Source organism: Falco peregrinus, chromosome 8 (genome assembly GCF_023634155.1).
Source record: "Falco peregrinus isolate bFalPer1 chromosome 8, bFalPer1.pri, whole genome shotgun sequence".
NCBI classification, from domain to species: Eukaryota; Metazoa; Chordata; class Aves; order Falconiformes; family Falconidae; genus Falco; species Falco peregrinus.
The window spans coordinates 62,533,662-62,555,577 of record NC_073728.1 but is presented as its reverse complement, the minus strand read 5'-3'; the positions used below and the strand labels follow the sequence as shown (position 1 = coordinate 62,555,577).

General features: G+C 52.7%; 1 protein-coding gene across 4 annotated transcripts in view; it reads left to right on the top strand.

The window, feature by feature from the left end:
• Positions 1-21,916, top strand: part of JADE2 (jade family PHD finger 2) — an 84,036-nt gene that overhangs the window by 15,061 nt on the left and 47,059 nt on the right. For all 4 annotated transcript variants that reach the window (XM_055811705.1, XM_055811706.1, XM_013303513.3 and 1 more), the window contains exon 4: positions 7,905-8,062. In XM_055811705.1, the coding sequence (XP_055667680.1) occupies positions 7,905-8,062 (158 nt within the window). The remainder of the gene's footprint in view (positions 1-7,904; positions 8,063-21,916) is intronic.

Sequence of the window (21,916 nt, the reverse complement as noted above, 5' to 3'; positions counted from 1 at the left end):
GTGCATTAGATCCTGTTTTTTTCCCTGTGATAGGTATATAATGGCCAGTGCAATGCGAATTTAGTCCTTGGGCCCTCGGTGCTCGAAGAAGGGCTTTTATGAGTATGGCCAGGCAAGACTGGACATGCTTCTACTGGGCTGGATAGGGAGAAAATCCGTCTCTGTTGAAAGGTTTGACTGCAGTGGCTTTGTCACTTTTCCCAAGCTGACATGGGGATAACAGATTAATACTATTGTCTTCTGAAGGCTGAGAAGGGCCAGACAAAAATGCTTCTTGTTCCTATTTTAAATTCTGTTGTTCATTGAATCTTTAACATTCAGCATTTCAAGAGGAAACAAGACTAGATGAAGAGATAGCAGGCTGGCTCCCAAATGAACATAAGAGTAAGTATTTTTTTCCCCACAGGCAGATAATGTCACTGCTTACAAATGCACACTAGGCATTGCCGAGTTTCAGAGCCTTGCTACTGAATGTCACCGCTCGTCTCATTTCAGAAGGGGCTAGAAAAATGTGATATAATGGCAGGGAAATAGGGCTGGGGGGGGGTGGAGGGGAGTGGGGCTGGGCAGCCGAGGGCTGCACCCATGGAGGTGCCGGCTCAAGCTGATATGAAGACAGTTTGTACAACCAAAAAGTATTCCCAGGGCTCCCATTGTTCCCGTTGTTTTCTCTTTCTCTAAAAATCCTTGTGACTCATGAGCTACAACAAACAATTTTATGCTTGAGAGAGCGAAGGGCTAATAGCAGTGGCTGGAAATGAGGGGGGAGCCATGCAGCCGAGGCAGTCGGAGACCCCTGGTCCGTGTGTGAATGGAGCAAGGGGGTTATGGCCAGGGGGGTACATGGGACATGGCTGCCAGGACTGCAGCCAGGCAGGGAAAAAAGGTGTGTTGGGCTAAAATCTAAAGAAAACCTGTTATCTCGGTGTCAAAAAGCACTCCCGCATCCTTGGTGCGGTGACCTGCTGCTGCCCGTCCTTCGGTGTTGCCTGCGCTACAGAGAGGTCGTCTGTGCGAGGTCCTGCATCGCTGCTGCGGGTGTGAGGGCATCGGGGAAGGATTGCAGATTTGTTGGGTCATAGGAGGGGACAGATGCAAATGTGTGATTTCAGATGCAGGCTGTGGCCAGTCCCTTCCCATCGCTCCTGTCCACCCTTTCCCAGTGAGCACGTTGTGCTTCCCAGCATGTGCTTAGTTTTGAACGATGAGCTTCATTTCTCTTCTGTTTCATAGCGGTGCTTTGCAGTGTGGAGTGCTTTGCAAAGGGTTTTTTTCTGCTAAAACTTTCCAGGGGTACAGCTGTTACTGCGTGTAAGAAAAAGTGCATCCCATCCCGGGACTGGGAGGCGGGACGGAGCTTGTCCCTCTGCCCCAGGAGGAAGGTCTGAGAGCTCCAAGGTCAGCTGGGTGCGGATGCAGGGGAAAATGTGTAACACAATTCCCGCTGGCTCGGAACGCTGGGTGCGTGGGGACCCGGCCTGCTGGAGCCCATCTGTGTTTGCCTGAGCTGTCTGGTTCCTTCCGAGCTGGTGTTCACCTGGGCTGGGTTGCAGCAGGCGCCTGGGGCCCGCAGCCCCGATGAGCACCCCCGTTGGGCGATGCCGAGGCCTCGCCAGGTGCGAGCGTCTGTGCCGGATCCTCTGTGGCAATCCCTGGGCCGGCTGCTGTTTGAAAAGCTAATTAAAACCAGCGCTAGACGAGTGTTTCTATTCGTTTTGATTTAAAGCCCAAAACAGATACGGCTTTTTGGCTCTCACCCAGGAGCTGGTTTCGTAGGAGCGAAAAGTCATCGCCACGGGATCCGAGTTTGGTGGTTTTGGGTCGGTGTGTGGGGCTGGGGGGGTAAGTGGCGGGCTCAGACCCGCGGCGCAGTCACTTGAAAAGCAGAGGTCTTGACGGAGCATGTAAAGCGGGAGCTGAATGGCGGTGAGATCGCCCGGCCACTTTATTAGAGGGGTTTGTGAGTGAGTCAAAGAACCTGGAGGGAACCGATAAGGAGGATTGCATGGAGAGGGGGAGAGGCTGGGAGAGGGGCTGGTCGGCTGCGGGGAGAGGCGGAGGAGGAGGAACAACAGGAACACTGCTGCAGAGCGGCACAGCCTGAGAGCCCTTTGCTCAGGGAGGGATGGGAGCGCAGCGTTTGTGATGCTCCATGGCATGCCCATCGCTCTTCCCGTCATGGCAAGGCACTGTGTGCCGGGGCGTCTCCTCCCAGGGGCCAGTGTTTCTCTCTGAGGTTGTCCAGATGTTCGGTGAATTGGTGCTGGTCCATGTGAGAGCTCCCAGAGGTGCCTCGCAGCTGCCTCAGGGTGCAGGGAGCGGCTGCAGGGCTGCATCCGAAGGGTGAGGCAGCAGACCCTCAGCAAGGCGGAGCGGCCGATGTTCGGTGTTCAAGGCAGTGCAGCTCAGAGAGGAGCTGAATCGAGCCCCTGCCTTGCAGGTCTCTGCCATAACCACAGGAGCATCCTTCCCGCACCAGGCTGGACCCAAGTAAAGCATTAGGATGTGAAAATCTGATGATGTGTTCTATTTAATTAGCTGGGGGTTTTTTTGGTTTGGTTTTTTTTTTTGAGAGAGAGATGAAATTGATACAGCTTTTGCTTCACAACAGCAAATTACAGAAATAATAAAAAATACTGATGTATCATTGGGGAATGTAATGGCTTTGGTGTCCCAGTGACTTTTCGCATTCCTGGACCACTGGGACGGGCTGTCCCGGGGAGGTAATCAGTCCAACACCACAAACTGGTGGGCTGAAAGGATGGGGAGATAGTAGAGTTGGGTAATACAGCCTTGCCTGGCCGATGAGGTGTGAGTGCCGAGGGTAACTTAAAGGCTTGCAGACCTTGGAAGTGGAGCTGACCCAGAGCGGCTGGATCCGCAGGACCAGGGTGGCAGTGGTGGTGCTGGGACAGGAGGGGTGAGCTCGAGTCTGGCTGCCCAGTGGTTCTTTGGTCCAGGGAGCAGTAATTGCCTAGAAGTTGTTTCCTACACAAAAAGATCTGGCTGGGTTGTGTGTGTGATCAGACAGCTTCTCCAGATGGCTGGTGGGACAGCTGGAGCAGCAGGACCCCTGTGCTGGTGGCCTGAGCTGCTGGGGGAGGTCAGTGTCCTCCTTGGGATGCTCTGGTAGAGCCTGCTCCATGGCGTGAGGTCGGTGTGATCACACCGGGAATTAACCTGCTGCCTCATGTAGGAGCGACACAGGTGTGAGCAGGGAAAGCCGTCTGGGAAGTAAGACGTGAGGCCGATGGGAGACGTGAGGCTGGGGAGTGGCAGCGGCAGAGGAGGCGATGGGAGCTGCTGCATCGATCGCTGCTTTCGTACAGGACTTGGTTTGCCGCTGCTGCCTCGTGGGGTATGCCGTGCCGAGGAACAGTACCTTCAGGAGTGTTTTTATTACTTCTCACTCCTAATATCCACATTTTGCGTGTTGTAATCTGCAGGAAGGTGGTGGTGGGTGCACTGGGACCCGTAGTGGGGTGCAGGGGTGGTCCTGCCGTGGGTGCCCGGGGCTGGTGATGGGGAGCAAGAGCTGCAGCCCCTGGCAGGAGTAGCTGCGTCTGCCTCCCTGCTGCAATTCCCAGGGGAATGTTGGGCACCTCCCTTCTTTTTGCCTTTTCCTCGCCCTGCCCTGCTGTGAAACACTCTTCTTTGCTCACCTGTGTGGCTGTGGGATCAGCAGGGACCAAGAAGGAGGTTTTCTCCATGTGCTTTTCTTCTGCCTGGGGTCTGAGGCTGCGCAAGCACTCCGACCCTGACTCTCGGTCCCTCTTGCTTGGAAATACGAAGGCAAAAATATCTTGGGATTTTGCAATTTCACATTCTCTGCCCCCACCTTCAAAGCTGATGCTAGCACGGGGCGAGCCTGGCCCCTGGCCATCGGGGCGATGCATCTCCAGGCGTTGCTGAAACCTGCCTGCAGTTCCTGAGCGAGCAGAGGTAATAAAGTGAGCGTGTCGGTTTGGCCTTCCCCATTGCCGGCAGATCGATAGGCAATAAACTGGATCCCGCTGCCGGGCTGGGAGGGGAGGGCAGCGCCTGGCCAGGCTGCGGTGGTGGCGGGGGGAGCGGGGCAGCTGAGCTGCCGAGACAATTTGTCAGCTCCTGCGGACGGGGAGAAAGAGTAAACACTCCTATTGAGGGAGAATTGCTTGTTTTCTGGTACCCAACTTTCTCTTCCCCGCCAGGTCCTCAGTTCATCAGTGCCCAATTTATCCTTTATTTGGTTTTCATAAATAATTCAGAAGAGTTTGAGTAGAATAATTGAGTCTTTTCCCAACCCTAATCCCAGACAATTCAAAACAAAAAGACATTTAGATTACAATTTGAGTGTATTAGCTGTTGGGAGATTTCCAGACAACTGATCTGCTTTCCTTTACAATTTCTGTGCCGTTCTATCATTTTTAAAGTATTCTGCTTTGATAGTTAATAATTTGAGCATTTCCAGTTCTTCATGAAAAGACAGAGGCGTTGCTGTGATAAAGTGCGGGCGTGCATGCTGCCTTTGGATGGGCGAGCTTATCTGTTTTCCAAGAAGGACTAAATAAATGAAGTAGTGAGATTGCAAATCCAGCCTGCGATGTGCCTTATCATCTTCAGGGAAATAGATACAATCGTGCTTATTTGGCTTAAAATTAAAACTAATCTTCTATGCTGATGTGAGCTGAAAAGCCAGAAGGGATGAATTTGGGGAAGACTTAATGCAGGAAAACACAAGCCTGGGATCTGCATCATGCAGAGGGGAGAAATTACACCGAGGGCTGATCCCATTGCTGCATTTTCCAGCACAGAGCCTGCGAGGTAGGCGCGGCAGTTTGCCGGAGGGTTTTGCATCTGCTGAGGATGTTGCGAAGCATTGATGAGGCTGGTCCTGCTGGTTCAGAGCGGCGGTGAGTGGCGTGGGGTGCACGGCCAGCTGCTGGAGCGCCTGGACCGCTGAAGCCATGACCCCAGCAAACAACTGGGAGCACTAAAGAGATTTTCTGAGTAATAGCTATAAACAAAGCAAAGTGTGCTTAGTTTCTGACACGAGAATCAGCTGGAGCTGTTTGATTTGCGACCCGTGGATGGCAGCCCTGGGGGGCACCGGGGCTCCCCAGCAGCACTGCCAGCTCCTCCCTGGGCTGGTTGCTTGATGCGCTGCAGGATCCTCCATCTGCCTCTTCATTGGCAGGAGGAAGGTGATGGGCCAGGATTGACATAAATCTGGTGTTACCTCGAAGCGATGGGGCCTGTCACCTCTCAAGCTGTCACCTGGTGCTGACTTTGCAAAAGAAAGTGGGGATCCTTGTTTGGGTAAGGCTCTGGAAAGGGCACTGCTGTGGGGGTGCCAGCATCCCAGGGAGGGGGGGATACCTCTCAGGGCAGGTTAATGACATGGCTGGACCCTTCCGAGGGCTGGTTGCCTTGGAAAGGGCAGTGCCATGTCCCCCATCGCTGCTTCTGCTCTGGCTGCCCGGCCGTGTCCCCGCAGCGGGAGCATGAGTGTACCTGTGCCCTGCGCTGCTGCCGGGGCCCTGCCTGCGCTGCCAGCACTGTGCCGGCACCTGTCTGGAGCAGCTGGGTGTTCCTGCATGCCATGAAAGAGGGATGCAATGCTCCTGCACCCCGCAGAGCTGAGGGGGATGTCCTCAGGAGCTGACTGAGTGGGTGGTGAGGGAGGTAGAGGGCACTTACTTGTCAGCAGGGTGCAGCCTGAGGAGTTTTGAAAACCAGCTGGGTGCCAGCACCTTTGAAAACCATTCCTACCTGGCCTTGCCCACAGACCCCGAGGGCGAGCGTCTCCAAAGCTGGTGTTTTCTGTAACACCTGTGCAAACCGAGCAGTGTCGAAGTGCTGCAACGCTCCTGCCCCAGGGCTGGTGGCTGGAGCAGGGAGCTGGCACTGGCCCTGGGTGCTGCCCTCACCCGCATGTGGTCCAGGCACAGGGGAGTATCTCGTCCACCAAAGCAGAGCGGTCTGAGGTGGGGAGGCACGCTCGGGCTTTCATTGTCCTCATCTTGAACTGGGTTGCAGAGATGCTGTTGCTCAAGTTGTGACCCTGGCAGTGCCGGTGTGTCAAGAACGTGTATTTCTACACCGTGTTTTAGAAAACAAGCCGCAGCAGCGTTACTTCACTTATTTTGATATGCAGAGACACAGCACTGGAAGGACAATGCTATTTCGCATATCCCTTCTCATGTTTAATTAACATCTATCTATCTTTTTTTTTTGGATTTCTCACACTCGCAGCATATTAAAAGGTTACTGTGGCATCTCTAACCACGCATTTGTAGCACACAGAGACTTAAAGGAACCTGATCTTTCTCAAACTGAGCTTAATTCTGACTGTAATATGTAGGCTGTTAATTATGTTTGTTGAAGGATGCGCTAAGACTATGTCTGGCCAACTCAAATCAGGTTTATATAGACGTAATCAGAAATGTCTGCAAGCAGATGCATCACCAGGAGGAAGGTGCCGGTAAAATTCAAAGAGGTCCCAACATAGAAAAGGTTGTTTGTATTGTATTTAACTCTAATTGGGTTAGCAGCTGAGACTCTGAGGATTAAACAAACTGACCTAAATACTGGTCTCAGCGGTCTTAGTTAATGTCTAGTTTCCTGCATCTCGGCTGATTTGGCTTCCCAGATACTCCGCAAAGCGTGTTATCTTTGTATCGAAAATGTAAAACCATATCATCTTACTTATTGTGGTTCTGACAAAGCAATACTCATTTGGAGAATAGACTTTGCGAACAGATTAAACGGTGTCTGAAGAACGCACCTGATCCATCCCTGCCTCGCAGGAGTAACGGGGATGGAGTGGATGGAGTGAGATGGTGTCCAGGCATGATTGCTGGCACCGCCAGTTATTATTTCAGCTAATAGCAGATGGTAGAGAGGAGAAATCATCCATTTTCATTTACAAGTTATTTTTGTGCTGCAAGAGGCAGGATTGCTCGAATCATTGCTGTCAGGCAACCCTCTGGAAGGAAAACCTTATTTACCGTGAGGGATTTTTTTGGAATGAGTTTTTCATCGTAGTATACTGGAGGAAAACTCTGCAGGGCCAGAAGTGAGATGGAGGACGAGCCCATTCACTGTCCACGGGGCCGGAGGATTTTCATAGAGGAGGGGTTCAGAGTGATCTCACAGGAGGTTTATTGAGTCAGGAAAAATCTCCGTGTCTTTGGCTGTGGGTGTGTAAGCAGGCACCTAGATCATCTTTTAGTTGGGGTTTTCCAGCTCTAACATAACCCAGCCTGACTTTATTTTGCTTCTGGGTGTGCAATCACCAGTGGAGCCATCAAGGCCTGGTGGGTACCCTCAGCACTTGGCTGTCCCCGCTCAGGGCAGTGAGGTGGTGTGATGGGGACATGAAGGTGCTCGGGGCAATGAGATGGCTTTGTGTTTCGCACAGCTTCATTTATGTCAAGACCATCATTTGCCCTGGTAAGGTTGAATGTGGAGAAGCCCAGTGCTATACATCCCTTGGCATTTGGAGTACATATTGGCTATGCTGAAAACATCCATCCCCTAAGAGAAAGCAGCCTGTTTCTTTAGTTTAATACCAATTTTCAGCCCGTGTCCTGGCCGAGCTTGCACCCTGCAGCTGGATTTCATGTCTGCCCTGTCTCAGGGACCTCAGAGGGGCTGTAGCTGCTAGGGCTGGGGCTCCTGGCGCTGCGTGGCCAAGCAGGGGAGCCCCTACCTGCACGTCGTGCTCTCCTGCACAACCCTCACCCTGTAGGTGACATTAAACAATGCCCTGATGCCATACCACTGGGGACAGAGGCACCTGCTGCGCTCTCCCTTGGGGACCGTTTACCCAGGGCACCCCCCTGGGTGCTCGTGCCCCCAGGCTGTGCCAGACCCCTTCACTCTGCCTGTTGGATGAATTTATTTATTTTTTTCCGGTGCAGGTTTTCCGTACGGATCTGATAACGGCCATGAAGATCCCCGACTCCTTCCAGCTGAGCCCTGACGAGTACTACGTCCTGGCCGATCCCTGGAGGCAGGAGTGGGAGAAGGGCGTCCAGGTGCCAGCGAGTGCCGAGGCCATCCCCGAGCCCGTGGTCAGGTAAGCGAGCGGTGTCCCCTCTGCGGGGTCCCCTCGGCCTCGCTGGGGTGCACATCATCTCAGAGAGCACGGGAAGGGGATGCACCCTGCCATGGGCAGCTGCTTTCTTAAAGTCCCTCTCTGTGTGCCCAGCTTTTCTCAGGCGGCAGCAAGGAGCTGTGCCAGGCAGGCCAGCTCCTTGTTTGCTCTTAGTTGGGGAATTTTAAAAAAGACCTGATAAAAGTCAAAGGGAAGATAAAAAAAGTACCAGCCGAAAACCACCTGGAATGTCAGGCTCTGCCTGGCTGGTTGGTGCATCTCTGCCTAGAAGCGCGTGGCTGTACCACTGGTATTTCATGGCAGGAGTGCGGGAGCTGGCCCTTAAATTAAAAACTTCCCTCTTTACCATGTAAGCGGTTTGTGTATATTGGAAACGTGATGGGCATGCTGAGATCTGGGGCTTGGGAAAGGGAGCCCAGCGAATAAACAGGCATCTCCCAGACCTTGTAGAGACGACGTCTATTGGCCTAGATCGGTGTCTCATTAGCTGTTTTAAAATAGGGAACTGAGTTTTAAAATAGACACTTAAACAGCTGCTCAAGCAAAAAATAACGTGGGGGAGCTGCTGCCCATTCGCTGTGTGCAGGGGATTATCCCCGGGCAGCGGCCGATGCCGTGGGGGAAAAGCTGGTGCTGCCGGTGGGGGGAACTTGGAGCTTGGGAAGGGACCCAGAAAATTGCAGGGTGGGACCCAAAAATTGCAGGGTCGGACCCGAAAGCTCGTGGGGTTTGCAGGAGCTTCTCAGCTCGGGCGTGCTCCCTTGGTGGCGTGTGACCCTGGGCACGCATCCTGCAAAAACAGTGGCGGGAGCGTTGTGCCGGCATGGTGCTGGGGCCGCGGTGGGAGCGGGGCGGCTGCGGGGGGATGTGTTTTGCCGAGGGATTTGGGCATGACGCGGGGGCCGGCGAGGCTCCGCTTGTCCCACAGCAACAGCAGCTGCTGCTGCAGCTGCCGACCCCGCTTCTGAAGTAAACTTTTGTGTACACTCCCCTTCCTCCCCCGGGGACAGCAGAGAAAGAAATGAAACTTTAATGAGTCTGAACACATCAAAAGGGAAGTTGTAAAGGGGGCCGTTGAGTTGATTTAATCCTTGGAAGAAAAAAAAACCCAACACAAAAACGCCAAAAAAAAAAGGGGAAAAAAACCCTCTATGTGCGGAATATCTTTTTTTAGTTGTCTTTGACAGCTAACCGCAGTCTGGACTCACAAGTGCTCTGCTCCCCGACTGAGGGCTCATGCCGGTGCTATTTCCAGCTGAAAAGTGATAGCTCGGCGCTGGCAGTGCCCGTGTCAAGCCAGCCGGAGCAGTGGGCTGCAGGGCACGGCTTGGCTCTCCAGCACTCGGCCGGGGTTCTGCATCCCAGCCCTCCGAGCCAGGGGCTGCGGGCGCGCGGGGCAGGCTGCAGATGCGCCCCCTGCTCTTCTCTGGGTGCTTGTTTTTGGGGGTCCTGGGGCAGCTCTGTCTGTGCCACGTGTTCCCGTGCAGGGGTGCTCCTCAAGCGGAGCCTGGTGCAGGCCATCCTTCCCACTCTGTCCAGCTCTGGCACCAGCCCTTTCCCATTTCCCCCGCCATTTTTGGGGGCCACTATTGTGTCTCCTCTCGGTCCTCTCTCCTGAGACTAAGCAGATCCATTTGTTTTAAGCTTCCATCAAAGGCTGTGTTTGCTGCAGTTGTGAATGTTTTTGTGGCCGTCTAACAGGCTTCCCCTGGTTTCACCCATGTCACCACAGGGACATGCCTACAAACTTCGGAGGGGACATCAGAACCTCCCCCCCCAGCCTGGTGCTGCCCCCTCCCCTTGAGTTTGGGTTTCACTTCTGCTGTCAGATTCTCCTCTGAAGAATTTCCTAATTCTTGGGGTTATTTTACTCATTTGATTATTTTTGAGCTCGGCACTGTTCCCTAGTCCTTGACAGATTGCCTCTTGCAATAGTTCCAGCTCTGTCTTCAATTCCCTGACACCATTTTGAGTTCAAACCTTGCTCTCCAAAGACGTTGTGACTTCCCACTTATCAGAGTTCGACTCAGCAGACTGAGCAGGCGTACCCCGTGCTGCGGGAGGCAGCCTGGCCCCGCAGGGGTCTCAGCAGAGCCCACGGACACCGGGGAGCATCTCCTGCTAGGTAACGTGGAAGCCTTGCTATGTCGAGATGGGTCCCATCTGCTCCTTTCCACCCACCACAGAGGTCCCAGCCCATGTCAGACAGTTCCTATCCCATGTTATTTTCTGCCTGCATTCATCTAGATGGCTTATTGATGTGTTTCAGTGGTTTTCCCTGAGTTTTATTTTTAAAGGCAGATAACATGCGTCATCTTCTGGTCTTGGGAAATCTGACCCGTTCTCTGTGACCTCTCAGAGATGCTGGTTAGTAGCTCCATCCCTCTCAGCTAATCCCAGGTGGATTTCTGCAGTCCCTCTGGGTTGCAGCATGCCCCGCTCGTCCCAGGCTGCTCCTCCCGGACTGCTGCGGGATCGTGCTACTTATTCACAGCCTTAGCTTCCTCGGAAGTCTTTCCTCTCTTGTTGCTCTGTCTGTCTGTCCTGCACTGTGTCTCTTTGCTGGCAAGACAGCAAGCGTAGCGCCAATGGCTTTGTCCTCGGACTGAAGCCTGCTCAGGATATTGCTCCTTCGCTAGTGCGATGTGAGTGGAATGAAGAGCTCATTTTACAGCAGCCTTAATGGTTGCACCTGGTTTGTGGCCATGATGCATGTCTCAGGGGGACAGGCGGTGACACTGCCAGTTTTTTTACATCAGGACAGCATCTCTCCACACGCACACCAGAAGGCACGGCAGAGGTGGGTGTGCTCCTCCTGAGCAGTTCTCCCTCTGATAGCGTCCTTGCCCTCAGTGCTGTCCCGCTTGGGTCACTGATGTGAGAGTCGAAGCGCTCTCGTGGAGAGCAGCGTTCAGACTGCCAAGGACAGATGAAGGCTGCAGTCCCTTTTGCATCTCCAGTGCTAGACGACTTGCCCTCTTTTGGGGAAACGTCATTATTTTTTCACAAGAGATGACTATTATTTCATCTGCCTAAAGAGAACAGCCTTAAAAGGCCTTACAACTCCATTTACCTCCCCAGTCTAATTGCTTTAATTTGCCCCTGGCTCCATCCCAGCAGCACGTGGGTACCTCGCTGAGCTGCTGCCCCACAGCCTCTGCACCACTGTCCCCTTTGGCTTCCAAACTTTTCTTTTTCCCTATTCAAAAAATTTCACATAAACCCAACGGGTCCTCCCTGCGTCAGATACGGCCAATCCAAATTGCTGAAAAAAATCCCAACAGTGATACTTTTTGTAGACTGGGAAATGTGGAGCCCAGCAGCTGCCGCTATTCCTCGCTGTCGGGGCAGCATTTTGCTTTCCCCCCCCATCTCAAAGGTGCAGCACAAGGGTGAGACAGAGTATCCTGCCCTTAGGTTTGTGGCAGCAGGGTGCCGGTGGTAATCCAGTTGTCGCTCCGGATGGCCATTTCCATGGGAAATTCCTAGAGGGAGGTGGGGAGGGGGGGCCGGGAGCTGGACAGCAGGCAAGCACTGCCTGCAGAATAACCCTCAGCCCACCACCCTGGGACCCCCGGTTTGGTTGTTTCCTGGGCTGGGTGGTCGGCAGCGAGCAGATTTTGCCACGGAGGGTGCGAGAGTCGCATCCCACCTCAGGGGTGGCTGTTGCCCCCCAAGAGGCACCTTGTACGCAGCCGCCGCTGCTCCTTTCATCTCCCACCTGGGCTCCTGTTTCATCTCCTGCCTGGGCTCCTGGAAACCAGCTCTGCCTACCTGCACTCTGCCTTGAGGTTTTGTGCCTCCAAAGCTGGAAATTAGATTTTTTGATACATTTTATTTTTCTGGAGCTCTAAAATGTCAAAAGCCGGGGGTGAGGCAGAAGGAAAGCGCTGTGTTTTAAGGAATGCTTTCCCCAGAGGCAGCCATCTCAAAATGCCTCCAGTACGAGCCACCTTAAACTTGAGGGTCCTTTCTAGGTTAGCACAAATGGCAGTGCAGTCGCAAGGGAAGCGGTGGGGGAAGAGGTGCAGCATCTCTTGGCTTGGTGTCCCGGGAGGCACGGATGCTGCCGATGGCCACCTGCATGCCAGGGCTATCAGGCGGCGCAGGAGATCTGCTCTTCCCTCTCACATTCATTTCCAGCTCATCGCTGCTGAGAAGGGGTTTATTTTATACGGTGACACACCTGAGAATTGCCCAAAGCTTGAAGGGCTCCAGCCTGGCGAGAAAAGCCGCTTGGGGTCAGATGGGAGCAGGGGATGAAGAGTGGAGGCGAGTTTCCCTTTCGCCAGGCAGGGAGCAGCAGGCATCCTGCCGCTGCATCCCCCAGTCACCCGCCCTGGGACGTGGGTGGCGATGACGCTGCATCCCAGTGATGACACTACATCCCACTTCCGCTAGAGCCTGTAGCCAGAAGGTCTCCACTGCCTTTCCAGAACCAGAGATGAGCCTTACAGCCCCCATGTGAGCTCTAACGTTATATTACAGTTGGGTAAACTGAGGCACGGGCATTTCTACTATGGCTCAGTGGTAGAGCCAGGTGTGAGGTCCCAGTCTGGTGTGGGGGCACAGCTGGGTGCTTGACGCAATGTTGGACCATCTCAGCATGGTTTAAGTTTAAGGATTAAGCAAGATGAAGAGATACCACAACAGTTCTGGAGCATCGGGGCTGCGGTGCCACTGCTCTTGTAAATAGGAAGGAGAAGCTTTAGATGAGGTTTGTCTTTCCAGCGTCACACTGTGATAAACCCAAGAGGAAAGTGGGCCTTGCTGGTTTGCTGTGGGTGCTTGTAGGAGGCTGTGAAGCCCTTTCTGCAGAGCGGCTGTGCAGGGATGTGACCTGGGCTCGTCCCTACCCACTGGCAGTGATGCCGGGGCCGTACGCAGCAGCACGCTGAGCTCGCTCAGCAGAGCATCATGCCGTAAAGCCGTGGCACCTATGTAGGATTTTGTGCGCCTGTACGGGTTTTAATTCCTCCTTTATTTAATGATTTAACATTTTTGGCATGTGGCTCCTTCCCCAGGCAGGATCTAGAGGTGGCTCTTGGATCTTGCATTAAGCCACATTAGTATGTGCTGTAGATTCTGTTTCCTGTGAATTTGCACACAGCAGGAGGACGAGCAGGAAGGCTGCTTCTTGCTGGCAGGCTTCCCAGATATTCTTGGCGTTGCAGATCTATACTTGCATCATTGCTGTGGCCCTGTTTTAACAGAAAACAGAAAGTGCTGTGGCAACAGGAAGGCACAACCTCTGCGAGTACCAACTCGGTGATGACGGTGGCACCAGCACAGATGCTGTCTGCCGTGTCGGTATGGTGTTTGTGTCACTGTCCTGTCCTCCTCCCTCGGGTCCCCTCTGGCCCTGCTGCTCCCAACAGCCCCACGCGCAGGTAAAGCAGCTCCTTGCTGCGCTGCCGGGCATGTGTTGAGCTGGTGCGGGGCTGGCTGTGCCCTGAGCATCGTGATGTCCAGCTGCCCAGTGCTCATCTCCTTGGAGCTGTGTTGCTCTCTAGTGGACTCCAGTCCCCTGAGGAGTTGCCCCAACACCTCCAGGAGGTCCAGCAGTTCTTCAGGGGGGTGTAGAGTTGTTGGCAGGCTGTTCATGTCATGGTTTTGCGATACCAACATCACTGCAAAAGGGGGCAAGAGGAGGCACGCAGAGCCAGCTCCTTGCAGGGAGCAGTGTTGGAGAGGTGTGTGCTGGGGTGGGGAGAAGAATTAGCTGGTGCACCAGTAATGGGTGTAGGACTGGGGCATACCCCTGCCCTTCCCTTCTGCTCCTGGTCAGTGGGCACCTTGGCTTATCCTGGCGGGGCTGGATGCCGCATCCAGAACACCCAGCGCAGGGAGGGAGCGGTTCCAGCAAAGGGAGAAGATAATGCCGGGAGCAATCTCTGCCGCGGCGTGGAGCACGGTGGCACTGAGGGTGGCATGATGCAAAACGTCCCAGCCATGCCCGGGCTGCCCCTTTCCCTCTGCCTCTCGCTCTGTGTGCAGCGGGAGCCCTGGATGACGGCCAGGCTGTATCCCTGCAGCAGTGCGGCTCCCAGCCCGGGAAGGGCTTTCCAAAGCGTCGTTCTCAGCATGTACTGTATGAACCAGCACACTTTGTTCTTGAGCGTTGAGATTGGACTCCCTTCCCTCGGTCGGCGACACAGGCTGGCTGTTGACTCATCAGCAGCTTCCCTTGGGCTTTGCTGCAGAAGGGGCAGGCAGGATTCTGCAGCAGTTTGTGTATCTTCTGGAGCAGAGCTTTTTTTTTTTTTTTTTTGACATGATCCTGCTCTTTTTTTTTTCCCCCTCTTTGTTGTTGGGTTTTTTTTTTCCCTTCCTTCCAGCTCATCATGAAAAACATGTGAGTTTGGAGCTTGCAGATGGCATGCTGGCGATTTTACAAAGGGCTATTTCTTGGGTCAGTTATCCCTGCTCTGTGGCTGCCTGCCCTTAAATATGCCGGGATTCTGGTATGCTTCAGAAATACATGCACACTTCCCTTTCAAGATCTGAGGCTCTGCTCTGATCAAAAGAAATAAAAATCCCAACCACCTTAGGCCTAAATGTTTAGATCACAAGCCCTGGGACATGGGAGCGTGGGGAGAGGAAGGCTTGCTGCTTGCGCGCTCTGCGCTGCCGGGGACCCCTGCAGTGATGCCCGGCTGCAGTGAGCACTGGCTGGCCGGTGGCACTGATCCAGGACAGCAAAAAACCCCCCAGTGATGTAACAGCAGTGAGTTCCCTCTGCAGCTCTGCTGCTGGGAAAGGGAGGTTTCCAGTCGGATCGGCTCAGGCAGCCCTGTCCCTGCAGGCAGTGGGGAGGGACGGGTGCTTTGCAGGGTGGTCCTGCCGGTCTTTTAGATACCTGATTTAGGACGGGGTGAGTCGCCTCCGTGGCAGCAGCTGTTCGGTGGTGCGGAGGGTCTGGGCAGCGCAGAAGGTGGCATCAGTGCTGTAGAGGGTCGTTAGTTCATGCCCAATGCCTGCGAATGCTTTGCAAAGGAGTAAGTGTGATTTATTCTGTCTGTTACTTGTTTTACAATCTGCTTGACAAGTTCTTGTGTGGGCTTTCAGCAAGTCCTCACCTTTATTAGTTTGCTACGGGAAACGTGTTAATCCAGCCTGTTCTTACCTAGTACCAAGCCACTTGGACTTACGTTGAATGTTTGCTAATCCTCCCAGTGGATGCCTGTGGTTTATACTGGATCAAGCGCACAGAAAATCAAGTGTATTTCAGCAGCAAATGTATAGAATGAGCGGGCTTGATTTCCCACTGCTACACAACAAGGTTTACAGCTCTCGGAACGGACACTGGTTTGGTACAGCCTTGGGAGCCGCCGTATCTCGCTCCATCACCTCCGCTCTCCATCCAGAACCGTGAATTTAGCGTATAGCTGGGCAAACCCTAGCAGATGTGATGGCTGCTGCTTGCAAGCGCAGCAGTAATTAAATCACTTCTTAGTGATTTAGTGCACCTTGTGTCCCTGTTGAACCATACAAGAAACTATTATTTTTAAGTGCTCCTCAGAGTGGTGGGCGGAGCAGGGCAGCCCGGCAGCTGCTGGGTTCTGGGTGCTGCTGTGGATAATCCTGTTGAATTTAGGTGAAGCCTGTGTTGCTGGGAAGTGAGCTTTACCATGTTCCCAGCACCTCGGTGAGGTGGGGAAGAGCTGGTACGTGGGTTTTCTTGAAGATCTGGAAGATGCACCGGAACAAGCGTAGCTGCATAGCGGTACGTGGATGCTGCAAGGGGCAGACATATCCCTCCTGGTTTTGTGGGATGGGCTGTGCGCTGCTTCAAGTGACTCAGCGTCAAAACTGTTCTCATGTGTTTCAGGGTTCAGCGTTAGTGCAGTGATTCAAAACACATTAGAAAAAGCTGGATGCTGCCTTTTTGAATTCCTCAAAGCTTTGCTTTCCTTGGGTTGGTTTCCCTGTAAGGAGACCCGTGTGATGGCACCGTGCTGAGCACAGCAGTAGCCGTCTTTGTGCCCTCCTCTGCGTTTTGAGCTTTCCGATGCTCAGCTTGGTGAGCAGCAGGGTTGGGGGGGGTTGGCCGGTTCCCGACCTGCTGTGGGTCACGCTCGCAGCCCCTGCTCAGACTATGGCAGGTGCAGAGGTGCTGCTGTTGCTCACAGCCTCTGTCTCTGGCCCCTGTTAGGAGGTGGCTACAAATACCGAGTGGAGCAGTTTGCGTTACTAAAATAATTGTGGAAACATTATCTGGCTGAGATAATTAATTCCAGATGCTTTAATGTTAGTAGCTTGGCTTAAGTTACATAAAGAAGCAACATTTTTTGTCTTTTTATATCCAGAAAACATACGCTCAAGTGTCCCTGGCTTCCCTAGTAGCAATTCCGAGATATATATTGCTGAAATGGAAATGAGCAGAATACTAGCAGCCTGCCAGCTGGGTTTGGAAAAGGTTGGCATGCGACATGGGTCCCTGAAGGGCCACCAGGTAGGTTAATGGTGCTCTGAGAAGAGGAGGAGAGCAGCACCCATGGGTGCTGGTGCTGGCTCTGTCCTGCTTGCCCATGGGGAGCAGATGCTGCTTGAGCATCCTCTGCAGCTGCCCGGCGATCAGGGACTGCCGTGTTTTGCTGGGTTTTGGAGCCAGAAGAGCAGCGCAGGCTGTGCCTCCTCCCAGCAGCAGGTCAGGGTCCCCTCCTGCTGCCTTCGATGCTGCTGTTCAGGCTGAATGGCACAGAGAGAAAAGGGGGAAGGGAATATGAAGAAGATCATTGCACAGCATCAGAAATTATGTGTGTATTTTGCTTCGAGCCCAGACGCTGCCTTTGTCTAGTCAACCAGAAAAACATCTGCGTTTTGTTGTTCCAGCCAGCCCATCAGTAAACCACTGCCTGGCCATCGCTGTCTGTCCGTGCAGCCGTGGTTTCCTTCTGTGCAGAAGTTGTGCAGATGAACCCCGTCCTCTCCTCCGCCTCGGGAGGGCAGAGGCTGCCCTGCAACTTCCCAGCGCTGCACCTGAACACTGCTTTACCAGGTCCTTTCTCTGGTCTACACTGAGATGATTTTCTGGGCACTGAGTCAGAGTTGAGACTTAAATAATTTATTTGTTGAGCTAAATCTCAGTGAGATTTAGGCTGGAATATAAACCTGAGAAAGACAGGGACATCAACACTCTGGTCTTTCTCTCGTCTGCTGAGTATCAGGCTTTTTATATGGTGATAAACAGCTCAGAAATGAAATTGGAAAAGCTGTCTGGGTTTCACAAGATGGCTGTTTAGTGCCTCCTGTTCACTTGTTTTCCTCTTCTTATCACATCAAAGAAGAGTGAATCACTTTCTCCTTAGAGGATTACATTATTCCAGAAGCCTGGAAGGACCCGCTCTGGTTACAGGCTGTTACTGGAGGAGATTTTAGATGGAGAGGGGAAAACAGAGCATTTTTCTTATTTGCACCTGTTAATTGCAATTTGGAGCTTCAGCTGCATTTCTGTAAAACTTCCAGAACCTTCCAGAATCTTAAACTCCCAGCAGCACATGAAGGGACCACCCTACCTCATCCTTCACATTTTGCACAGAAATGGGATTGTCCTGGGGGATTTCCAGACCCAAACAGTGAGACCCTGAATGGTCCCGGAGCCAAAAGGAGTTTCCCAGCGAGAGGTGGGTACGGTGCCAGCAGCGGCGGGCGGCAGGGCGGTGCCAGGGCTGCATCCTGCGGAGCTGCATGGTGCGGGTGGCCGTGCGCTTCCCACCGCTGGGGCTGTTAATGATCGTTTCAGATATTCACTGGATAGCGCTGAGTGTCCGGGAAAAAAACAGCTAAAGGGATGGTGGCTGTAGCTGAGCTGTGCTGTGCTGTGCTGGTCCCTCCCTGGCAGAGGATGCTGGGGTCCCCAACCATCCCGGGGTCCCTGAAGCATCCCGGGGTCCCTGACTCGTCTCCAGCGCAGGAGGGATGGGGTGTGCAGCCTGCGCAGCCACCAGCATTACGTCACCCGGAGCCACACTCACTGGCTGCTGGTACCCGGAGGGCAGGACACTGCTGCAAGCAGCGTTAACCCCTTCCTGAGCATCCCCGGTGCCACTGGGGCAGCACAAAGGGACCTTCACAGGGCTGAGCGTTGGCCACTGCTGTCCACAGAGACAGGGGGTGCCTTCTGGGCAGGGGTGCTCCTGTTACAGGAGCTTGGTGGATCCTCCTGGGGCCAAATCCAGATGCTTTGGTTGTTCTGGGGAACAGCAGCAAGAAGCCAAATGAGAGCTTCAGGGCTGAACCAAGCGTTTACAGCCTGCGTAGATTTTTGGGACAGGCATTTTACTGAAGATTTAGGTTATACCAGAGGGTAGTGCCAGCCCAGCCATCCGCACACCCATCAGGAGCTTGCTGGAGCACAGATGTACATGGGAAGGGTTGGTGGTGTGTGACCTCCATCAGCTTTTTTGCTAGAAATGTGCTTGTTGCAGCCCCTGGCATGAGGATAGCCTATGGATGGCATGAAGCGGGTGGCAGACTGGGCCACCAGACTGGTAAGCCACCACAGGTTCCCCTTCTCAGACCCACCTTTGACCCCCGGGCAGAGCCCTGTGGCTGCGCTCTTATGTGCATAAGAATTTTTGTGGATTTGCAGAAGCTGCTGCCAAATCTTGAGGGGTTTTGGCTTCAACGGCCAGTAAGGAAATACTGCAAATTCTTACTTTTCTGCACAAAGTGGTCCCAGCAGTGCCAGCTAAAAACAGGGATTTAATTCTGTTGAGGTTCTTGTTTGTTTTAGAATAAAAGGGTTTGGTGATGGTGGCCTGTCGAGATGCTGTCCTCTCCGGGACCAGCTACCTCCAGCTCTTTCTCTGCTCTGTCATGCAAGAGGACGCCTTGGCAGACGCTGGGTCCCAGTGATCCTTGCCACAGGATCCAGGGGCTCTGGTTTCAGATCTCCTGCCAGTGGCTTGTGCCGGGGTGACAGCAGGGTGCCCACAGGACTCTGAGCTCTTGAGCACCCTGTGCTGGTGACTGGGGATGTCACCAATGTTGCCTGGAGCATCTTCAGTCTAGGAGGGGTGAGGTGAAGTGCACAGGTACCCTTGCCACCAAGATTTGGCTCCTAAAGGTGCTTTTAGGTTCATCCAGCCAGCTTGCCTGCAGGTCTAAACATCAGGCCTGTTAAATTAAAACCTAACCCATTTAATATTTTCTTGGCATTCCCTTTCCTCTTTAAACCCAGATTTGGAAGTAGAGTTTTTGGCTTACGGTTTTACAGATTTTACTAGAAACCATAAAAATGGAATAAGTAGGCGTAACATGGTCAGTAAATCTGACCTGAGGGTCACAGAATCTTGTGTGTGGGTAGCAGCTCATTACTGTGACTGTCCACCACTGTCTGCAGCCCCATCCTTTGTCCTTGTGGCACCATGCTCTTTTTCTAACATCTTAAATTCTGCTCTGCTATCAAGAAGCAATAGCATCTATAACATCTACTAGCATCTATAAAATCTGTTAGCTTAAGTTCATAAGAAGATTGGGCATGTGGTCCAAATGGCCTGCTAGGTACTAATTTAATAAACAGAAAATGAAAATCATGCTTCTAAATTGCCTTTTTAAAGTTGTCGTGTGCCACAGGAGAATTCCCCTATGAGCTGGCAGTAAGAACAGTATCAGGATCCGCTGGAGTTTTCTGGCAGTTATCTTTCCACTGACTTTCCTAAGCTGATGTATTTATGGACACTGGACAAGATTAATTTAGACTGGAATGTAGGTAAAGAAAAGATGCCTGACTAAAGCCTTCATTACAAAATTATTTTCAGAAGAGAAACACTACGCAGGATTAATTATTTCTATCTAGTGTATTAAAAGGAAGCATAGAGAAAAGAAATGCCTTCTCCCTTCAGCCAAGTGAAGCATTCAGTTTACAGAGATGATTAACCATGGGAATTTCCTGAGTATATTTTATTACCACGTAATCTTCTCCAGGGACAGTTGTGATTCTCAAGAGTGTTGGGGTCCACTTACTCTTTTTCCTCAAGTGCCCTTGAGACCTACTTTCAGACTAATGGCCTCAGGTTTGTTGTGCTTTTCAGGCTGATTCCACTTTCCAACCCTTCGTTTAAATAAGCCCTTGATTGATAGAGATTTTTTTTTAAAATGCCATGTCTTTGGCTGGCTGGATAAATAAAGGAGTAAATGCTCCTCCGGCGTAATTGAGCTTCTGCAAATGGTTTGGCAGTTGGTGGAGGCTTTGCTGCAGTGGTGCAGGGGGAGCCGCAGCATCTCAGTGGTGGCACATCACCAGCCAGCGCCAGAGCTGCGATGGCAAGGCGTGTGGCCCCATCATCAGAGCCCTGCTTGGAGAATGAGGCATCTCAGTGGTGCAGTGCACAGTGAGGACACACACTGCCCTTGTCCTGGGTCCTTGGGGTGGCAGCGAGTTGCTGCTGGGAAGCCGCCTTGCTGGCATGCTCTGGCTTAAGGAGGGCAACCCAAGTCCCCAGCCACTTGCTGTGGATCAGCAAGAAGTGACTTACCTGGTGGTGGTGGGTCTGCTGTGTTTGGGTGCTCCGTGACGGTGCTCACATGCAGGTAGGTCCATCCCTTCCCAGCACTGCATCCTCTGCCGGAGGGGCTGGAGGGACCAGCAGGGCTTTGGGAGTCCCTTGGAGGGGTGTGGGAGGGATGGTGGTGAAGAGCATTTGCAGGGCGGAGGGCCAGGGCACCTCATGGCTCTCTGATCTGTTGGGTGGCACCCCCAAGAAGCTGTTGCCCAGGACCGTGGGTTTTTTCCAAGAACAGCATCATCCAGGGAGCATGGTGCTGGCTGTGCCCTTCAGCAGCGCAGCGTTTCTTTCTTACTTTCAATGAAAGCAGGCTTTTCACCCGAGTAAAACTGCAGGGTCCAGCTGAGAAGTTTCTGCTTGAATTTTCGAAAGATATTTTTTGAGATGAAGATGATTGTGTTGCTGTGATAGGGTAATGATTCTCTGCAATGCACCTGTGTTGTACTAATGAACTTTCAGGCCATGCCATTTGTTTCTGTAGAGTTCTCGTTTCCTACCATGGCATTATTTATCCTCTACCACCTGCCCAGTTTGGTGCAGTTGAGACTTTCTCTGTTGGTCACCCCAGCCTCATGACACTTTCCATCCCCAACCCAGGTCACGTGTGATAACTTTTTCTTCTCTCAACGCCCCCAGCACGTCACAGAGCCTTGGAAGCTCAGGATCTTGCCTGTTCCATCTGCTTTATAACATGTTGCTGGCTACCTAAGAACTCCTTCGCTCTGCTTTAGGTTAAGAGGGATGGTTTGGGGCTTTTTGGAGCATGTTCTTGCTTTTCCTGCAGCCCTGGTTTCGTTGCGTTGGTTGGTCATGCCCTGCACATGCCCTGACTGCAGGGATGCTCGTGTGTCACTGTCAACATTTGTTTGGAACATGCCAGGGCTGATACAGCCTGGGGTGACCGTGTCTCTCCCTCTTTGAACCGAGTCTAGGGATGAATAACTAAAGCATCAAAACATAGAGGGAATGGGAAAAACCCTCCAAGACGTATGAAATTCCTCTTGTGCTGTGGAGATCTGCTCGGGCAGGGGTTGGCCCCGATGGAGATGTCAGGGCAGCACAAACGAGCCAGGCTGATGAGATCCCAGCCTCACAAATGCCCCGGTGAGGAATTTCCTAGCACCGCTTTTGCTCTTTACCTGACTAGTTCCGCTTTTTTAAAAAGGAGGAAGTTTTCTAAACAAGCCAACAGAAGCCCTTCGCTATGGATAAAGGGAAACGGAAAAACTGGTAATTAAGGTAATTAAGAGCTTGACTCTTGCTTTCTCTCCAAGAAAGGAAAAATCAATGCAGCGCCTGGGCA